Source organism: Cebidichthys violaceus, unplaced genomic scaffold, assembly GCF_023349555.1.
Source record: "Cebidichthys violaceus isolate CVI_PGR_0920_01 unplaced genomic scaffold, fCebVio1.0.p SCAF_26, whole genome shotgun sequence".
In the NCBI taxonomy this organism is placed as follows: domain Eukaryota; kingdom Metazoa; phylum Chordata; class Actinopteri; order Perciformes; family Stichaeidae; genus Cebidichthys; species Cebidichthys violaceus.
In genome coordinates, this window is record NW_027176439.1 from 6196502 (window position 1) to 6216385 (window position 19884).

Below are 19884 nucleotides of genomic sequence, written 5' to 3' on the forward strand. Positions count from 1 at the left end.
GGAGACAAACGAGCAGACGAGGATTTGCTTGAGCCAGGTTTGAAGAATTCAGCTGCCTAATGTCAGCGTTATATATTTACTCTGGAGTCAGGCAAACAGCAGCCTTTCAACACGGGGATGAATTAGGCCCCGCCACAGAGCTATGGCGTCCATTACAGGCCTCAGCGGCTCTATAAATCACAGGATCACAGGGGCATGTGGGGTCTGCTCCTCCTCGCTCCTCCTCGGGCTCTATCAGCCTCATCCTGGGGGTTTTTGTTTGGCTGCTGTTTCAGTCAAACCCACTGCTTTGACACAGCCGTGGAAAGGCATGGAAATGCCCCGAGGGCCAGCGGGACCTGGACATGCTGAGAAGCCTCTTTAACGGGAAAGCTGTCCTCTTAAAATATCCACAACAGGAAACAGCCATCAGTCATCGACACGCCAAAACAGCTGTTACCAGCCTACATCAAGGGGGCACATGAAAGGAGTCGCTCCCTGTTGTTTGAGCCCTCCCTTGTTTCATTCTCTCGCTGCCTTTGTCTGGCTTTTCCCAATGCCCTCCTCTTTGGTCTCCTTTTATACGCCCCCCCCTTCTTCCTTATTCAACTCCACCCACACTGCAGCGACTTACCCACTCGCCCTTTTAACAAGTGGATGACTGTGTGACAAACAAGAGCGCTATCGGAAACCGCCGCAACTTAACTAGCAGTCTGAGTTGTAAAGAAACGTTTGAAATCCCCTCTAAGCTCTCGGCAATACCTTTAAATCTCACAGTTGTTGTGCGTCACCTGTTTATGTGTCTCGGCCCGAGGTGGTGACTGACAGTTTTAAACAAACAGGCGGATTCAAAAGAGGAGCGTACCGCACTTAGCCCGGCGGCGTGCACGTCTGCGTTGGCATATTCTCGGGATCTCTGCAGGTCACTGGAGCGTGAGTGGCGGTGCGTGGGCGCTGAGTGACGGCTAAGCCTAATGATGACAGGTTAAACAGTGACGCCGTTGAGTGAGGCTGAAGTGACTTCATCCTCCTCTCAGCTGCGGATAAATGGCGGCAGCCATTATGATCCAGGAGCAGGTTGGGGGCCACGGTTTGATAAGGCCAGCCTGTGTTGTGAAATATTAAACGAGTGTACCTGTTAAACCTCAGAAGAACGCCTCGTTCAGGTCTCTCCAGACAATAGTCAATGATCCACGACACTCCTTTAAACAGTGTTGTAGTATCTTTGGTTTTGGATGGAAATCCATAAGTTCAAGTTACTTGGCAACCGAGGAGGAACTCCACAATCTCTCTGTTTCGTTTTGTTCTTCTGCACAAGCTGGAGAACACGCTTAAAGTGTAGCGTTGGTGCATCTGTTGTACTTCAATTAAGAATAAAAACAACTTGTTTTTGGAGTGTGTGGCTGTCAACTGAAGATGTTGTTCACTGTCAAAGCAAAACACACAAACACACACATGAATCATGTCACTTAGTTTGAATCTGGAAACATGTTATCAGTCCCAGTAGCAGTCGCAGCTCTAATGCAATGAAGTGATTAACATACCAGACATTGTGGTTCGTGAACAGTAGGTCATTTTCATTATTTTTAATGCACCTATTTACAAGAAGGGGGTGGAGACCGACGGATAAGTCTCCATAGTTGAGGTAAAATGTCACATCTATGATGCAGTATTCATATTCGGCCGGTTTAGTTTGCATATGGCTCATGGAGGTCACTGACACAGATCTCCACCCAGAGCCCACACTGCTGCCTGGCTGTGAGGGTGAGGCCAGAACACAAGCCACGCCTCGTCACGTTGCCCCGCCCCTGCTTATGAATGCGGACACTTGTGATTGGGCGGCGGCGCATCGCTTTGAAGTCCCTCCCATCACGTCGTTAGTATGTGGAAGAAGTGAGGTACTGTGAGAGAGACTGCTGCAGAGGGACAGAGGTACATACGCAGGAGGACCGTCTCTCACACACACACACACACACACACACACACACACCAGCCTCTGCGTGGATATTCCTTCTACTTGCACTTCGTGTTTTGATGAGCAGTGACTTCCTATGGTGTTTGTTTTTGCTCGATTCTTTCTTTTCCACCGCTGGACGAAGGGATATTTAGGAGTCATTAGCGGGTGATATTGAAGAGCCCGATAGATGATGACATTTGGGCAATTTGTTCCTCTTTAGAGACAGCTTGGGTCCGACGCGGAGGACGCGCACTGCGCAGCTACACGTCCTTCCGGATTACGGCACTCCCGTCTATTTAATGTACCATCATGAAACGTGCTGGTGAATGATTTTCAACCCTGCGTCCACTCGTTGCATGCCGTCATCCCTCTTCGAGCCCCGATCCAGATGAGAGATTCCCCCGGTGGACCTGAACCGCTTTTACGCAGACAGTCCCAGGAGCGCAGCGTCGCCGACGCCAGCGGTGATCATCACCGGAGAGGAGCGGAGAGACCGTCCGTTTCCATTCCCACTTCTTGTCCTCCAACGGATCCCTTGCGTCAGGCTAAAAGGCTTCCTATCCGGATCGTAAAGATGTTGACGGCGCACAGCGGCCACTTGCTGCACCCGGAGTATCTCCAGCCCCTCACGTCCGCGCCAGTCAGCATTGAAGTAAGTTACTACAAATAAATTACATTCACCCCAAGGACTGTTGGTATCATCTGATGTCGCTTTTCTTTCTCTTATTAGTCAGATACTATATTTCCATGGCGTAGGTTGAGTGTTATTCTTGACAAATATGCCAGCATATGCGCCATTTTACGCACAGCGTTTTGTTGCCTGGCCCCGGAGTTCCAAATGTAAATTTCTGCAGATAATAAACCGTGTTTAAAGTAATATTACCGGCTCATTTCACCGATATATTATAATGACATTTATTCTTTTGAAATGTTTTCTTTTTTCCTTTTATTTTTCTTTCTTTCCGTTTTTCTTAAACTTCGACTTTGTACCCTTGACATTCTTTGTTACATACTTAGTACACGGTTTGGCCATATGTAATAAGAATACATTTGAATTACAATAGAGTTTCTCTGTCTTAAGATGCTTTAATTAAATCAAAGTATAAACCGACAGTTTGTTCACCGTCTTGCTCTCTTTTTTTCCTTCTCAGCTTGATGCCAAGAAGAGTCCTTTGGCTCTGCTGGCCCAGACCTGCTCTCAAATTGGCAAACCGGATCCCCCCTCCTCTTCCAAGCTGGCCTCCCTCTCCTCAGGCAGTCTGGGAGACAAGGAATCATCAAGCCGATCCTCCAAGTCTGGAGAGCAGCACCAGTCCCTGGAAGACAAGTCCAGCTTCAAGCCTTACTCCAAGTCATCAGGCGACAGTCGTAAAGACGTTCTGGGGACAAAGGGGACTTCAGATAAAGCGGCTTTCAGGGTGCCAAATGGAAGCTCCAGCAGTGTCACTGCTTCATGTCCATCCTTTCCTCCCCATTCCCAGTCACCCAGCTCCAGCCCTCCTCCCCTGCACAGTCAGAGCCAGCCCCACAGACAAAGCCATTCCCCCTCCACACAGCCCCCGTCACACTCCCAGGCCTCGCACATGGACAGCAAAACTGGGAGCTCAGAGCAGTCCAGCTCGGACAGTAATAACAACAGCGCTGGAAAAAAAGACTCAGATGCAGCTAAGTCAGGGATGGATGGGGCTCAGTTAGCCAACTCCAGCCACATACGGGCCAGTGCCAACTCCAGCAACGCCAGCTCTGCCAGCAGCCCGCGGCCAGAGAGCAAGGCCGACTCCCAGGTCTCCTCACAGCCTGGCTTGGGCTCCGGGCACATCGCCCCCGTCTCCCCTTTTAAACCAGGACATTCTGTCTTCCCTTTGCCTCCCGCTACCATGGGCTACCACGGCTCCATAGTGGGGGCCTACGCTGGCTACCCCTCCCAGTTTGTTCCCGGATTGGATCACACCAAGTCTAGTTTGGGGTTAGGACTTCCTGGGAAGCACCCCAGTTCCAGCCCGCTCACTGGAGCCTCGCCTCCATCCCTGATGCAGGGCTTATGTCGGGACCCGTATTGTCTGACTTACCACAATGCACCCCACCTGGGAGGAAGTAACTGCTCCACCTGCGTCCATGATCCCTCCAGCCTCAAGTCCGGTTACCCTCTGGTTTACCCCTCCCACCACCTCCATTCCCTGCACCCCAGCTCCTTGTCTACCACCACCCATCCCCTCTACACCTACGGTTTCATGCTCCCCAATGAGCCGCAGCCTCACGCCTGTAACTGGGTGTCTGTCGGAGGTCCCTGTGACAAGCGGTTCTCCACGTCAGAGGAGCTACTAGCCCACTTACGTACCCACACAGCCCTGCACGGGATGGTGGACAGCAAGCTGTTGTCGGCCTACCCCTCATCGGTTTCATCGACGGCCTCTTGTCACCTCCACCTGCCTCCACACAGCAGCGCTGGTACCCTGCCCAGCTCCTTCTCCCTCAGAGGCTCTCCTGGCTTGGGCCTGGCTCGCTACCACCCCTACAGCAAGTCCCACCTGCAAGGAGCACCAGGACTTCCGATGGCCAACCTCCCCTCCTCGGCCTATTACTCCCCCTATGCACTCTACAGTCAGAGACTGGGCTCGGCCTCAGCCCTTGGATACCAGTGATATCAGAAATAGTGTTGGCGCTCCCACAGACTGCAGGCACCAGCTTGGACTCTCCAGAGCGTCCCCCGAAGATGGATTCCTGAGATCGGGGTCATCACCAATGCAGGGCATCGCGCCCGATGGCCGGCCTGCCAGGAATACCACCTGTTAGCCTCAGGATTGTGACCGGCGCTCCGAAGGCACAAGACCCCACGATGGACTGTCTGTAGAACCAGCAGACTTTAGTGATGGCAGAGCTTGAAAATAATGGAATTGTGGGATTATTACAACAGTCTTGTTTTTGGTTTTTATTTAGCTTTTCTCTAAATCTGTCTCTCAGAACTGAAAGTCTGTATTTATTTTTCACTCAAGCGCTTGGTATTCAACTCTGGGGAGGGGGAGGGGAGGGGAGGGGAGGGGGGGGGTTGCTGTCCGAATAAATTGTTCTGAAATATTCTAAGTGAAAGAGAATGATATAAGTATAGTACCATTCTGCCTATCATACACTCTAAAAATAAAAACCTTGCACCACGATGAAGATGGACTGTGAAGCTTTATTCTGGGGACCTCTTTTCATCTCCTATCCTCTCTTGTGTTGCTATTTTTTTTTTCTGCGTCTTATTCAGACTCTGGAGAATTTGCATGTCCATGAGAATTACCTTGAACAATGCCATTATTTTTATTTGTAAATATGCAAAGATGTAATATTTTTTCAAGCTTACTTGGGGTCACCGACGCAAAATGGTACAAAGATTAGAAAAGATGACATAAATAAAAACGAGTAATGGTGGCTGTGCTATCCAACCAACAGGAAAAGGTCTTATTTTGTTAAATAAATGAAACATGATTGCATTTCGCCTTGTTTTCTTCCTTATTGTTTGCTCTAAATAGATCCATGAAGTAGCTCTTCTTTTGTCAAAGCGGGAGAGGATGGAATAAATCTCGCCGGGCTGCTGCACTTATCTAGGTCGATCTATCATCATGACTGTTACAGCCATGCTATATGTGGCTGTGTGTAATAATTCATGGCTCATATCAGTTGACAGGGGCTGTCCCAAAGAGGGCAGGCCGGGTCACACTAGTCCTGTTAGCTGGTCTCTGAGGACCTCCATCCCTCCTCTCTCCATCGCCCACATTGCTTTTGTTGTTGGGAGTGCAGCTTTTAATTGCTGATTCTTGTTTGTGAGGCCTGAAAACAGCCTCCTCAGCAGAGAGGATGGCTGTGTGGAGCGGCCGCCGGGTCACTGGGACCTCAATAATGACCCGAGGGAGGTGTCGACCCGGGGTCCCCTCACGCTCTGACGGATTGGTCTGCAACACAAAGGCCAGGGCTGACAATGGGAGGCGGTTAATAGAGAAATATTCATCAAAGTGCTGACACCTCCCCTGAGGAGAGCGGGCTCTCTTACAGGAACCGCAAACATGGAGGCCTCCCGTCCTGATGTGGAGAGCCATTTTCTTGCCGCTCTCCGCTGCGCTGTGGTTTAACTGAAGTCAGCGTTCTCGACTCAAGAGCAGTTAGATACTAATCCAAGGGGAAGGAGTCGGTCTATCTCAAAGCCACACCGCTGCCATTAGAGCAGTCCGGCCTCGATAATGTTCCTGCGTCTCCACTCTATTTGGCTGTCAGGGTGTAGGTGGCGCAGAGCGAAGAGGCTGCAGTCTCCGAGGCGGCTATTGACCCCGACTCCCCGACTCCTCTACTCTCGCGGTTCATTAGCACTCCAGACAGGGGAAAGGCGAGCACAGGTGTCACTTGACAGGACCATTAACAAAATGGATGACCCTCCCAAACCACATCCAGCCCCTGCCACACCAGCAAGGTCACGGCGCCCTGATCAGCGTAGCTCTTTGGGACGATACTCTTATTATTATTCTCTAGGAACCGGAGCCAAGCGCTTCTCTGGAACAGGACAGACTTACTTTCTCGTTGCTGTGTTTGTTTGTGAAGTAGTTTAGATAAAATAGGTCAAGGGTATTCTGGTTTTAATATATTGCACATTTTTCTGTGTAACTTGCAGAGTTGTGCCACTACAGATTCACTGGATTGTGTTGCCCCCTAAAGTTGTGTTGGTGAAGTACAGGTGAAATGTGTGTGAGAAGGGCAGGTACCTCTCTTACACATAGGGTGCAAATATACATCTTACAAGCTGGAGACAGAGAACCGGGTACACGGGCTTGAGTCTGAAGATGATTCACGCTGGAGGTCATGCAGAGGGGAGAACCTTCAATCTTGTCGAGGAGGAGGAATTAATTCCACTGTTGCCAGTTTACACTCGTTCATCAAATGCCTCACTATTCTCCCTTTCCCCGCGCTCATCAATCTCCTGCATCTATCTTCCCCCCCTACACACACACACACACACACACACACACTCACTCGCAGCTGAGTCAACACCCACACACTACATTTATGTCGCCTGTGTGAGGCTGTGAGTCTGTGGAAGTATGTGTATGCAGCCTCAACCCTTTGTCCACGGACGGCGGCACACGTGAGGCTGAGAGTCTTGAGTTAAAAGTCCAGTCGCTCCATAGAAGATCAAATAAGCACCAAACCTCAGACCTCAGGGGCATTTCTGGAGACTTGAGCCCCCTCATTGTCATCCATTTGTTAAAATGAAGGAGCAACTATTATCATCTCAAAACATTTCTGTCCGACACTGTGGCTACATGTTACCAAAACACAATGCAAATGGTACGCTGCAAAAATTTAAAATTTCCAAAATAATTTTGTGTTGCATATGTTGTTTTTTCTCACATAAATAGATTTTCCATTGGCACAAAATGACACGGTGTACAGTACATATTCACCCACTTCAGGGGTTTTATTTAAATAAATCAAAATAATAAAAAGAAGAGTTTTACATTTTGGAAAAAATCCAATCAGCCTTCTTGCATGTTTTTTTTGCCTAAACCTAAACTTCCTGTAAAAAAAAGTCACTATGATTGCATGTAAAATTGCACACTATGCAGTACTAACTCTACACGAGTACTACCGCTCAACATATACGAACAAACAGACGCAATGCACTTTATTATATATGTCACTACCTGAGACCAAAGCGTTTACTGACCTTACGGAGCCGTCCACCACGTCTGTTCTCATGAACGCTGTTGTCACTACCGCATTGCATTGTGGGATATTAATGCTGGCGTAGTGTCCAGTCTTTGCATACTGTAATATTTCACAAATAGCATGCAATGCCCTTTCTATGGTCTGTTGGTTTTCTACTATAGTGTCATATATACTAAAAAATCTCACATACTGTTGTAGCTTACTAAATACCATGTTAGTGTGGAATTTGTATTTGTATTATACTATATATATATGTATATATATATATATATATATATGTATATATATATATATATACGTATATATATACGTATATATATATATATATATATATATATATATATATATATACGTATATATATATATATATATATATACGTATATATATATATATATATATATATATACGTATATATATATATATATATATATACGTATATACCAGCTTTAAAGCTCACTAATTAACAGTTAGAGGTGAAGCAGTTGTGGATAGTGTTAGTTGTTTGGTAGCAATAGTAACAATAGCAATAGTACGAGAATGATAGTGGTAATCGGACAAGTAGCAGCAGTATCAGTAGAGATGGTGATGGTGATGGAGGGGACTAATATTTTCCCCTCTGTGCGACGGTGCAGCGACGGTGCAGAGTGCCACTGTGAGGTCCTGAGCAGCCGGCTGACAGGCCTGGTGATTAATGACGACAGGGTGTGGAGCTGCTCTTCAATTAGACGCCAGCTCTACCCCGGCTCACCATTCCTGCTGACAGCTAGGACAGAGAGAGAGAGAGAGAGAGAGAGAGAGAGAGAGAGAGAGAGAGAGAGAGAGAGAGAGAGAGAGAGGAGAGAGAGGGAGAGAGGGAGGGAGAGAGGGAAAGAGAGAGAGGGAGGAGAGGAGTCTTTCTCTCCTCTCTCTCTCTCTCTCTCTCTCTCTGTGTCTCCAGAACAAAACATTAACCTCAACTCCATGACTACCACCTCTGTGTTTAACATCAGGACACAATACAGAGCCTTCGGCATCCAACAGTGACCGCAGTGTTAAAGCAACCCAGATGGCGTGAACACATCCTTCATCAGGGCCCGTCACACAACCTCTGCTTTATTTCTCCACACAAACCCTGCGACTGAGTATTTTGCATGCCTGCTACGACTCCTCTCCTCCTTTACGGCTGCAGTCGGCCATGCCGCGACGCTCGCTGTGAAAACAGTAACAGACTTCCAGGTTGTTGAGCAGGTTGTGAGCTGCTCCCCCACGATTACAAGTAGCCTGCAATATTGTTCTCTTGATTAGAGGAATAATAAGATCAGAACTCAACCTGCTTTTCATTAGTGTGGAAACTTCTTCCAGCGTTTGGCGCTCCAAGCTAGCAAACGTCTGATTACTTTCTCATAAAAGTAACGTGGAATTGAGGTTTGACAAAGCAAACTAGAAGGCATGTTAGAAGCACTACAATGTCTTTCACCTTAAATAAATAGTTCAACATTTTGGGACAGTTAGCTGAGAAGACTCTTATCAAATATGAAGCTAGCAGCTGGTTAGCTTGTAGCTTAGCATAAAGTGTTGTAGTGTTGTGTGTAACAGCACCTCTTAAGATCACTAATTGAAACACTAGCCTATATCTCATTTGTCAAATCCATTAAAAAAAACAGTTTCCCCCGTTTCCAGTCTTTACGCTAAGCTAAGCTAAGCTAAGCTAAGCTAACTGTTTCGGCTGTAGCTTCATATTGAAAGAACTGATATGAGAGTAGAATCAATCTTCTCAGCAAGAAAGCGAATAAGTGTGTGATAAGATAAGAACTTGATGTTAGCAAATTTAGCACATAAACAGATATTAACAAAGCAATGGTCACTAGTCTTTTATTTTCACTGTTTGACATTGTGAATGTCCTTCAAAACTCCCTCTATGTGATTGTTTTAGCAGTTATTCTATCCAGTGACTGAACGCCATCCGCTCAGTCTGAAGGTGAGCTGCCTGACGTTCCTGTGTGGCCGATGATTGAGTGTCAGCCGTTAAACGTGAAACTAAAATCTGTCATCAAGGACATTGACGGCTCGGTGACAAAGTTAACCGCGCTTGTAAATATTGAGGCAATAACTTATGATGCTGCGGTTTACAATAACAATACTGTGTTTGTAATTATAGTTTTAAAGCCTTATTATTAGGATGTTTAACCTTTAACCTTCAGGGCTGAAATATGTTGCACCACCAGTTGCTGCGTGGGATCTGCTTCCTTTTAATTAGACCTTCAACGGCAACAACCGCTTTTTGACAACTTTTTGGCTCTGATCCTAGAGAGGTTATTCACCAGCCGGGACGGCGATGCTGGTATTGTTTTCACCTTGTGAGTGTGTGTCATCATGACAGAACGTTGTCCTGCAGACGTCCACCTTACTGTGGTTTGAGGTGTTTATGTTTCTGTCTGTCTGTGGACACATTTTGTCGCTGCGATAACTTCACGACCGTGTGTAATGCAGTCGCAAACCTTTGGAGTTTCAAGGTTGTGTTGTGGAGATCAAAATGAATGCTGAGTTCGAAGATTGGTGCGGTCCGAGCAAGGACACCACACACACACACACACACACACACACACACCACTTTACGCCTCTGGTCCAATTTGGCATTGCTGCAGGTGTGATCCCATCATAGACTGGTCTCTAGTTTATATTTATTTTGTGCTGTGAATCAAAAATAAGTCATTTTTTTGCATTTCATACTTCGCCTTCATGCACATGGAAACATTTCAAACACTTGTTTAAAACAAGTTGTAACACATCGTAGTGCAACAGAAAACTAGATGGTTGAATAATTGGTTCATCTCTTGACTGGTGGCAGAGAGGATCTGTCGGCTCAGCTGCTGTTGGAGATAGAGAAGTAGTGCTTCTGGTGTCGTGTGCAGCCAGCCCTGACCTTGGCAAACCTCACTTGGCCTCGACATGGAGAGCTGCCCAGAGCCGCTGTGGCCTCTCCAAGGTTCCAGCGGTGTGAGTGAGCACCGTTAATAGACACGCCGTCCCTAACCACCGGTGGAGAAATGAACATTTCAATTACAGTACGGTGCGCTGCTAATAGCACTTGGACTGCGTATCCAGCTGGATTCCACATGTCGCCACGCTGGGAGATCGCCGGCGAAGATGCCACCAGCGTCGGGCAACGAACGTGACTTGGTGGAGAACGAGGAGCAGCTCTGACGGCCGGGATTCATGCTCTGATTGACAACGTGGTTTTTTTTCTTCCACTTCGGGACGCCCTGTGGTCTTCATCTACTCACTTTGAGCATCACATTCCTGATGTCTGTTTAATGTCTCCTCTGGACGGGCATCCAGACTCAGAGGCTGCCATTATGATGATTGCACTTAACCGCCGACCGCTGCGCTGCGAGTCAGGACGCGCAGTTTATCACCACTTATATATCAACAACCGCTTCACTCTTCTTGCAGGGTTATTGCAGCCACATTAAGGCAGATTGTGCCTCTCTGGTAATAAATTAATAGGCGCTGGATGATACAAAAAATTCTGAGAAAACTATGAATGATGAAAGAGGTGCAGGGTGAATTGCAAAAACAGAAACAAGGGCACATTGGTGATTAGGCGAGCGTGATTGTGTGTCTGTACGCCGAGCTTTGAAGAAGATGTCACACTATCGCTCCTCACTTGACACACATGAGATGTTTGGGAGCTGAGAGACTGTGACTTCAGTGTGTCTGTCCGCCACCATCACTCATCTGTGTGGTATTCAGACATAGCTGCCCCACAACTGTTCAAACACACACATCATCACACACGTCAACACATCGGCTCACACACACACACACACACACACACACATTACACATTCACTCAATAGCGCCCGTCAGCTGTGTTCCTCAGCCTGTGTAAGGGTCCAGCACCGCCATGAATAAGTGTGTAGGTTCACAACAACGATGGTTAGTGTCTGGTTGTTGAGGAAGCTATGTCTCAGGTTTTATTTCATCTTCCTCCTATGGATCCCTAAAACACGCCACTAAAAACAACAACAGTAACGCTGAAGTGAAAGCAGCAGACATTTTGGTCTGTCAGGTCACGGTGCCTTCACTGTACTCTAACACATGAGGACTTAGCTCCATGTCACTGAGCCAGCATGTGTAATGCCAGGAGCCTTTCCCATTTCCTAGTTTGTGCATCCTCGATTCCTTTCCTGACCTCCTGCCCTCGCCTCCTCTCCTCTCCTCTCGTCTCGGTCCCGCCAATGGGAGATGTGAGTGGAGGAGGCAAGGAAGTGACACGAGGAGACAGACGTTTAACAAAATAAAACACCCTATCCTACTCATAGATATATGAAGTGTGTCACAGCTGCATCAGCTGTCCACTGTGTTGTTATATATATATGTTATGATCTGAAGAGACTGTATTTGCGGCTAATTTCTCAACATTACCAACCGTAGCTTTAGCTTTATTAATTAATGCCACTTTCCCGGTGATGCCCAGTGTTGCACTGATTCATTGATCAATACACTGAAAGTAGTTTGTCTGCTTTCCATTCACCATATTGAAGGTAGACAACGCTGACTGGGCAGCATCTTATTTTGAAGTGTGTATTATCTGTATTTATGACTCTGTGGAGTGATGTTACATCTTCCAGCTCTACCAGTCCACATCCACTCTTCATTGTGTTGTTTTTGGCCACAGCAGATTGTCAGGTTTGAAGAAAGCATCAAAGTAGTGTTTCCGTCCTGTACGTTATTAACTGGACTCAAAGAATCGGCAGTTTGAACTGAAGAGGTGCTCTCTCTCTCTCTCTCTCTTGCAGCTCTACTCTCCTGGTCTCCCTGAGGAGCTGCACCGACAGCTCCAGAGTCCCTGGACGCTGTGGGTCCAGTGTGACACCGTGGCCTGATTCCTTCACAGGGAATACGGTAATAAGGTGCTCAGAGATTCTGTCCTATAGACAGACATCATTTTACCCACCATGTCAAACATGCAGGAAGGTTTTGACCATTTCCTTCGACCCTGTTCACTTTAAACAACATGTTAATCTTTCAAAGTCTATTTTATTTCTAGTGAACTCGGTCATTTTCGTACAAAGGTGGGTCTGTTGATTGCAACATGTTATGGTCAAATCAGCTCCCATCCTCACAACACACATCTTGTCTCACGTCTTCACGTCGCAGCAGGGTGGGTTTATGTTTTTAAGACCCTGACAAGCTTCTCACATCAGGACGTTCACGGTTAATGTTTGCAGCTCTGTCCGTCCATAAGCTCTCTGTGTTTAATTCAGAGGGACTGTGTCAGTGTGAGTGTGTGCTCTCACATACACAAGTTTATATTAGCAGAGAGGCCTTGCGGTTTGTTGAGTGAAGGTGAAAAAAAAAAAAAAAAAAAACTTTTTTTTCCACAGGCAGCTTGATTATTTTTACTTTTTTTCCGGAGAACCCTTTTAGAAGGTGAAAGACCCCTCCCCTCACCTCCACAGACCCTCCTCCGGCTTCTCCTCCTCTAATAGTGAGCTACCCTCATGTCATTGATGGCGCTTGGGGCGAAGAAAAAAAGAAGAAAACGGGGAGGGGAGAGGAGGGCGAGCCAGGGAGAGGGTGGGAAGGGAAACAGAGCTGATTATCCAAATACAGTCATTAAAGGGGAAATGTGTTTTTCAAGCTGTCAAGATGATTAATGGCTGAGAGCAAATCCTCACAAATGCTCTTGTTTAGTCTAACTGGCAGACACGATCCTGCCCATTGATTTATGGCAGGCCTGCTGTGTGAGACCATAGTGAGGTTAGAGGGTGTGTGTTTGTGTGCGCCCGTAAAGGGTGTGTGTGTGTGTGTGTGTGTGTGTGTGTGTGTGTGTGTGTGTGTGTGCGTGCGTGCGTGCTGGTTTGTGTGCATGCATATGGACGCCTGCTTGTGCGAGCGCTTGTAAAACTGGGGGTTTGTGTGCATGTATGCATACGTGCGGTGGCGTGTTCGTCCACAGAGGAGCTGAGGTGGGAGTCGGGCAACAGAGGAGGGCAGTGAGTAAACTCTCCTCATCAGCTTTCACCCCCTCGCTCTGACACATCAGCTACACAAACCAGAGAAAGCCCTTCTCCTTATTTTATGGCTCCATGATTGAACATCAACAACAGGATCGATGCTACATCCAGAATGAATCAAACAGCTGTCCAGAGGTACTTGCGCTTTCATCTGTCACTCGCCAATATCCCTCCTGCGGATGAGATTGGAACAGAATAAGCAATATTTCTCTCATTACTCAACTGTAGCTGATGTTTATCTGGCTGCGTTGTAGACAACATTACCTACACTAACAGCACCTATTGGTGGGGCAAGGCTTGATCAGCTAGAACTTAATAAACAGCACGGTGTCGTCACGACATGTTTTTCTTTTAGCATTTTGGAAAATACACTTATTTGTTTTCTTGGCGAGAGGTAGATGAGAAGATCAGCGAATATGTAGCTAGAGCCAGCAGCCCGTTAGCTTAGCGTAGCATGAAACCTAAAGCTGTGTGTTCGGTTCTCAGTAAAGAACAGGAGCTTTATGGGGAACTGAAAACTCTGCTGGTTTTTAAATACAAGCTTGAAACATCTGTCATTCTATCTCTGCATCAATCCACTGCCTGTTCCTTTCAAGATGAAAACAGTGTGCACACACAAAGTATCTAAGACGATGCCACTCCTGCAAATATGAAGACCAACCAGTTAGCTTAGCTTAGCATATAGACTGAACACAGCTAGCCTGGCTGAGTGTAAAGGGTATAAAATGAATCTAATTATGACAGAACTTCAGGAAGTCACAGCCAAGAAATAGTTAGCCACACAACCCTTAGGACAGAGCTATGCTAACTGTTTCGTGTGTGTTGTGTTCATGTGATTCATGTCCAACATATATATATATATATATATATATATATATATATATATATATATATATATATATAAATATATATGTGTGTATTTTGACACTCTGTATCATCCATTGACATAACGTCATAGTGATCAAACCCTTGAGCAATATTTGAAATGTGCTATTGTAAGCGCTTTACTTTTCGGTAAAACTTTATAGGAATAAGCAAATGAAACTTCCCAGGAAGAATCCCTGAGAACCACAGACTAACATGAGAATGCCACCGACTGAAACGGAAACTTTGCCAACAAAACAATGGCAGAAAAAATGCATCTCATGATCTCTCAACTACATTTGTAATTGATTATAAATAACATTTGTTCCCCACAGCCGTGGCTGAAGCTTCCTCTCACTGCCTCTGAATAAAGGAGCTCTTCAAGGGATTTTAAAACAAACTCCATGAATTTATTGCAAGTCCTTATTGACCCCGATCTGATGAAAAGTCCCAGTGCACTCGTCCCCAGAAGGCGAACGCGTCACTGCGGAGCGGTCCGGTTCAGCCCTCCAGGCTGGTCCAGATGGATGGCTAGCAGCTGTTGGCCCTACAACCTCTTCCCTCAGCACCACCATTAGGCCTATCTGTCTGCAATTTCCTCATTCTTGCCGAGCTCCCTCTGAAGTACTCTGATCGCTTTCCCACACCCCCACAGCTCAGCGCAGCGCCGCGCTGTACGTGCATACAGTGAAGCATCGCTTGGCCCGAGCAGACCCGAGCACATTCACAGTACCAATTACCCTGTCCGCCCACACATGCATGCTCATAATCACACACACACACATCCTCTAATAAATTTCACCATGAAGCAAAGCAGGCATGAGGAAGATGTTAAAGGGAGATTTTTGCAACCAGGGTAAGATTAATGTAGCGCAGCAGAAAGAGGCCAGTTGTGTAACTTTGTGCCAGGACCTCCTCTGGGACTCATCAGCACCGTGAAGAGCAGGACATCCTACACTCTCAAACTGTTGTGGTAACGGTTGATACTGAGAAAAGAAGGAGAGAGGAATGAGAACGAGCGTTAAATCATGACTTAATGGTGTCACGACTGTGGTGTTGGGCCCAACAGATGGGATCCATTTCTCACTCTAAAGTTGCTATAATCAATATTTTTTACGATAAACAAATGTATTGTGTAATGGGAAACGGGTCACAAACCCACAGAGAGTAATCACCTGACTGCGGTCCACAACTTAACTGCTTTGGTTCACCATCACCAAGAGGAGGCGGCTGCTTTCAGACAGAAGTCCTCTAAAAACTACCTGCTCAGCACCAACCAGCAGACAGACACAGCTAGAGACTTGAGGGTGAACATATCATGAACATAGTGGAGCAGTAAGCAGCTACAGACCCAGATGTTTCTGTCAGGAGCTGGTGGAGACCAAAACAGAGCTACCAGGACAGTGAATACCATGTCAATGTGGTGTTAACGACTGGTTTCTGCCGCCCTGAAGTGCTGAAAAAACAGTTTTGCAAACATTTATGTTAAATTACTCATAAATCAGAAAACCGTTCTGTATGTAAACCTTGTTTGGGGTCGAGCATTTAGGTGCAAAATCCAACCTGAGCTGACCTGAACCAGCCGAGTCCTGTCGGCTGAGTCAGAGCATGCAGCTCTGGAATGGAGGAGGAGTGTGGGAGTCCATCCAGATCTGAGGCATGAAGTCCAGCTGTGAGCTCATTCTCTGTGTATGTAAACACTCTATATATTCCCCTACTGTGTGTATACATGTCCAGCTGCAAGCTCAGCACCAGGCCTATAGCTACACGTGTGTGTGTGTGTGTGTAGAAATACACATGTGTGCGCGTGTGTTCATGTGTCACCGGCCAGTGATTAATGAGCTTTCTCTAACTTCCTTCCTCTCCAGTCGTGTCGCACACATCATCACGCGTCACCATGATGGACGCCGGCAGACGGCTGCAGCGAGCTCCTGCTCGGCCTCATGGACACAAACAGACCATAACATCCTCCACATGCAAATACACACACTCAAACGTTTGCATTTAAAGCTGCTCCGGGAGACTTTGCATGTCAGTCAAATGTCCTCTGACCTTAAGTGGAGGTCAGCTTTATGATCTTAAGTGTTAAAGTTGGTGCTACACGATCTGATCGCTTGTTAAGGCACATAAAAGCTTCAACGTTCACGTGTTTCATCTCGTAAAACAAACCTGTAAAACCTCTTAAGCTTATGTTAACATGTATGTGTGTGTATGTTAGAGAATCCAGGGATAAGGAGGAAGAACAACATGCACACATCTAATCCATCAAAATCACAGACTTCTCCAAACACATCTCCTGAAACACACTTATATACAGCATGGAGCGCCAACAAAGAAAGAAACGGAATGTCTGCTGACATGCTGCAATGTGCCCTAAGTGTGTGTGTGTGTGTGTGTGTGTGTGTGTGTGTGTGTGTGTGTGTGTGTGTGTGTGTGAGAGAGAGAGAGAGAGAGAGAGAGAGAGAGAGAGAGAGGGTGAATTGGAGATAAAGGAAGAAAAAGAATGAGCAGTGGAAAAAGTGTGAGAGAAGAGAAAGAAAAGGGAACAGCAGAGAGACAGAAAGCAAGTCTTGCATGTGTGTTGGTTCCCAGCCCTGTCAGGGTCCTGTCAGCCTGTGATTTATGGCACCGAGACCGGGAGCAGTCTTCGCTGCCAGCTCAGTATTGTTACAACTGACAGCTAATGAGGCCGGACGGGCTTTCAAGCACAGCACTTAACAGAGGCCTCCATCTTCACGAGTCACGAGCTCTCCTCTTTCTTTTCTCCCCTCTCTCTTTCTCTCTCCCATTTATTCTTTTTTCGTCCAGGGTGGCAGCAGTGTGGCGAGCTTTTTCTGGGGGGGGTGAGGGGGGGAGGTGCAGAGGGAAAAGTCAGGCCGACAGAGATATATGGGCGACGCTCTGTTACTGCAGCACTTCCACTCTCTTCCTGCTCCTGCATGCCATTAAGCCAGAGGCTCAGCTCACACAAACGAGGGAGCGAGGGAGAAGCACACAAAGGGAGAGATCCAGCCTCTACGTCTCTCCTCGAACCAAAATATTCCACTCTCTCTCTCTCTCTCTCTCTCTCTCTCCAATTAGCCTGTCACGCTGTCAGAGTCGTGGAGTCGCATGTCTCCTCCGTCTTTCTGTGATTACGTGAGTGTGATCTCTGTGAAGGCACCTGAACTCTATAGCCTCGGCCGCGGTGTGTTTTACCTTCAACACCCCTGGCCCGGACTGCTTGGACCCCGTTTCTATAATCACTACCAGAGTCTCTGGCAGAGCTGCCCCCCCCCCCCCCCGCCCTCCTCCTCCCACCTCCTCCTCCCACGGCCCCTGGTTTCTTGTCAGTCGTGATTAATGGCACTAGGGCCCCGGCGCGGCTTACGCTGCCAGTTCCAGCGATGTTCCCTTGATACTTAATGAACTCTGACAAACTTCTTTTCCCTTGCTCTGTTGTTCCCCCCCCCCCCCCCCCCCCCCCCCCCCACCTCCTCTGTTTAAAATGCACGGCACAGAGCTCCACTGCAGCACCTAGGGGTTAGCTCTGGTCCTTTGTAAATTTCTCAAGAGGCCAACGTCTAAAAATAAAGCGCCGCGGCCATTTTAACAACGTGGAGACCCTCAGCCGTGCGTCACTTCCAGTGGCTTGTTGCTGATTGACGAGGACGTTAATTGACTTTTGGAGGTTTTCAGTGATTGCCTCTTTAAGGGTAGATTCTCGAGCTATTTTTTATTTTTTACAAATGTGAAACTTTTTTGTTGCTTTAGCAAACAGCCAAACTGTATCCACTGAAGATTAATGTAATAAACATCTGCTGCGAGATATCAGCAAGAGTCTCTCTGAAGTGTTGAACGATGGCAGCCCGTGGCAGCAGAGGATGCGGTCTGTTCTACAGCGCTCTCCTAGAGATGAAGCGCCGCGACTCCGCTGGTCTGTGTCGCCATCTGTTGTTCACACGAGGAAAGTGCGTGTAACACTTTCCTCATCAGCATTCAAATCTTTACTGAAAGGTAACAAAAACAAGTTATAAGACCATGCAGCATATTTTACAATAATACCAAAAAACAGACCACTATCACAATGAAGTAAAGAAGTGAAAACTACTGAATTAAGTATTTAAAAACACACACCACTGTTTAGTGTCAGATCTTACAGTTGATCAGACAGTTTGCAGGTGTTCTCAATATTCACAGATAAGTGTTTAGTTTTGAATTAATAAAGCCTGAAGTAGAAGTCGTTGATAAAAGCTAAATTGATAATTTTACGAGTCCTCAGCATGGACATTATAATGCTGCTATAATGGGCAGAAGACTCTGATTCAAGTTCAGTAATAAAGAGTTTATAGAATTACCTCCATTATGAGGCTGCTGCAGCGATGCAAACACTATGGAGGCTCAGCAACAAGCTGCGTCTAGCTCATGATCTCCAGAGGAAACTTGGTTGCCAACATTCATAAGAAACGACAAAAAAAACAAACACCTATTTGCAAGTTGGTTATAAAAAGCTTCAGAGTGTTGAGAAAAGGGAAAAACAGGAAGACATCAATGTCACATTTCAGGGTCACCGTTGGGTCATATGACTAAACCAAAGAGTGTGTCCTTTTTATTGTTATTGGGGTATTTTAATGAAGGAGAATACCCCAATAATACATTGTAATGTAAAGTGTGCAGGGCTCCTGTTGGTTTCTGGTGTTCAGGTTTCAGAACGTATCTTCTGCAGCATTAGACTTTTGCTCTGTACTGTTTCTTTGCATATGCCCAAATATCTCATTTGGTTTGCGGTTTATTCATAACTGTACTTCGTTTCTTTAGACTTGTTTATGTCGTGTGAGCCTTTTCTGTTCCATCCACAGCTGGCACAGTATTTACAGTGAAAAGGCCGGCTGTTGTGTGTTGGAAGTGGAGCAGTGTGTTTCTGTGTGCAGTTTGCATATTTGTCCCGTGTTGCTGTGAGCTTCCTCTTGTTTCCTCTGGTTTCTTCCCACACTCTCCTGTGTTTTGTAAGTACTGCACATAGTTTATTTAATTTCAAATAAACACGTTAATCACATTCGCCTCTGATTCATTGAAGCAGGCCAGGCAGCTGCTCAGGCCACTGCGGCCAACAGGCCCAAACGTGGTCCGGCACGAGCACTGCGAACAGGCAAAACGGGTGTTTGCTCAACCGACCACGAGGGGGCGCTGATGCAACAAGTTGGACGCCAAACAGTCAAAGAAGAAGAAGAAGAAGAAGAAGAAGAAGAAGAAGGTAGCAGGTGCCTGCTTCGTATCTGTTGCTAGTGTCCTCTCAGGATAAATTACAGGTAAGAGCGACCGAGCAACACGAACGTGTGTTAACATGTATTTAAACAAAGCCTCCGCTCTCCCCCGTCTGGTGTAGCTTGTCGGTAGCGTGTCGA

The 19884-nt window shown here is 46.7% G+C and overlaps 2 protein-coding genes across 2 annotated transcripts in view; both read left to right on the forward strand.

The window, feature by feature from the left end:
* Nucleotides 1-1893: 1893 nt before the first annotated feature.
* On the forward strand, nucleotides 1894-4943 carry znf703 (zinc finger protein 703). Its single transcript, XM_068721091.1, has 2 exons — nucleotides 1894-2588; nucleotides 3088-4943. The coding sequence occupies exons 1-2, from the start codon at nucleotides 2325-2327 to the stop codon at nucleotides 4576-4578; spliced, it is 1755 nt and encodes a 584-aa protein (XP_068577192.1). The 5' UTR covers nucleotides 1894-2324; the 3' UTR covers nucleotides 4579-4943.
* Nucleotides 4944-19702: 14759 nt separating this feature from the next.
* The window catches only part of erlin2 (ER lipid raft associated 2), a 10108-nt gene continuing 9926 nt past the window's right edge, over nucleotides 19703-19884 (forward strand). The window contains exon 1 of the mRNA XM_068720840.1: nucleotides 19703-19788. The gene's annotated coding sequence lies outside the window, so the exon portion shown is untranslated. The remainder of the gene's footprint in view (nucleotides 19789-19884) is intronic.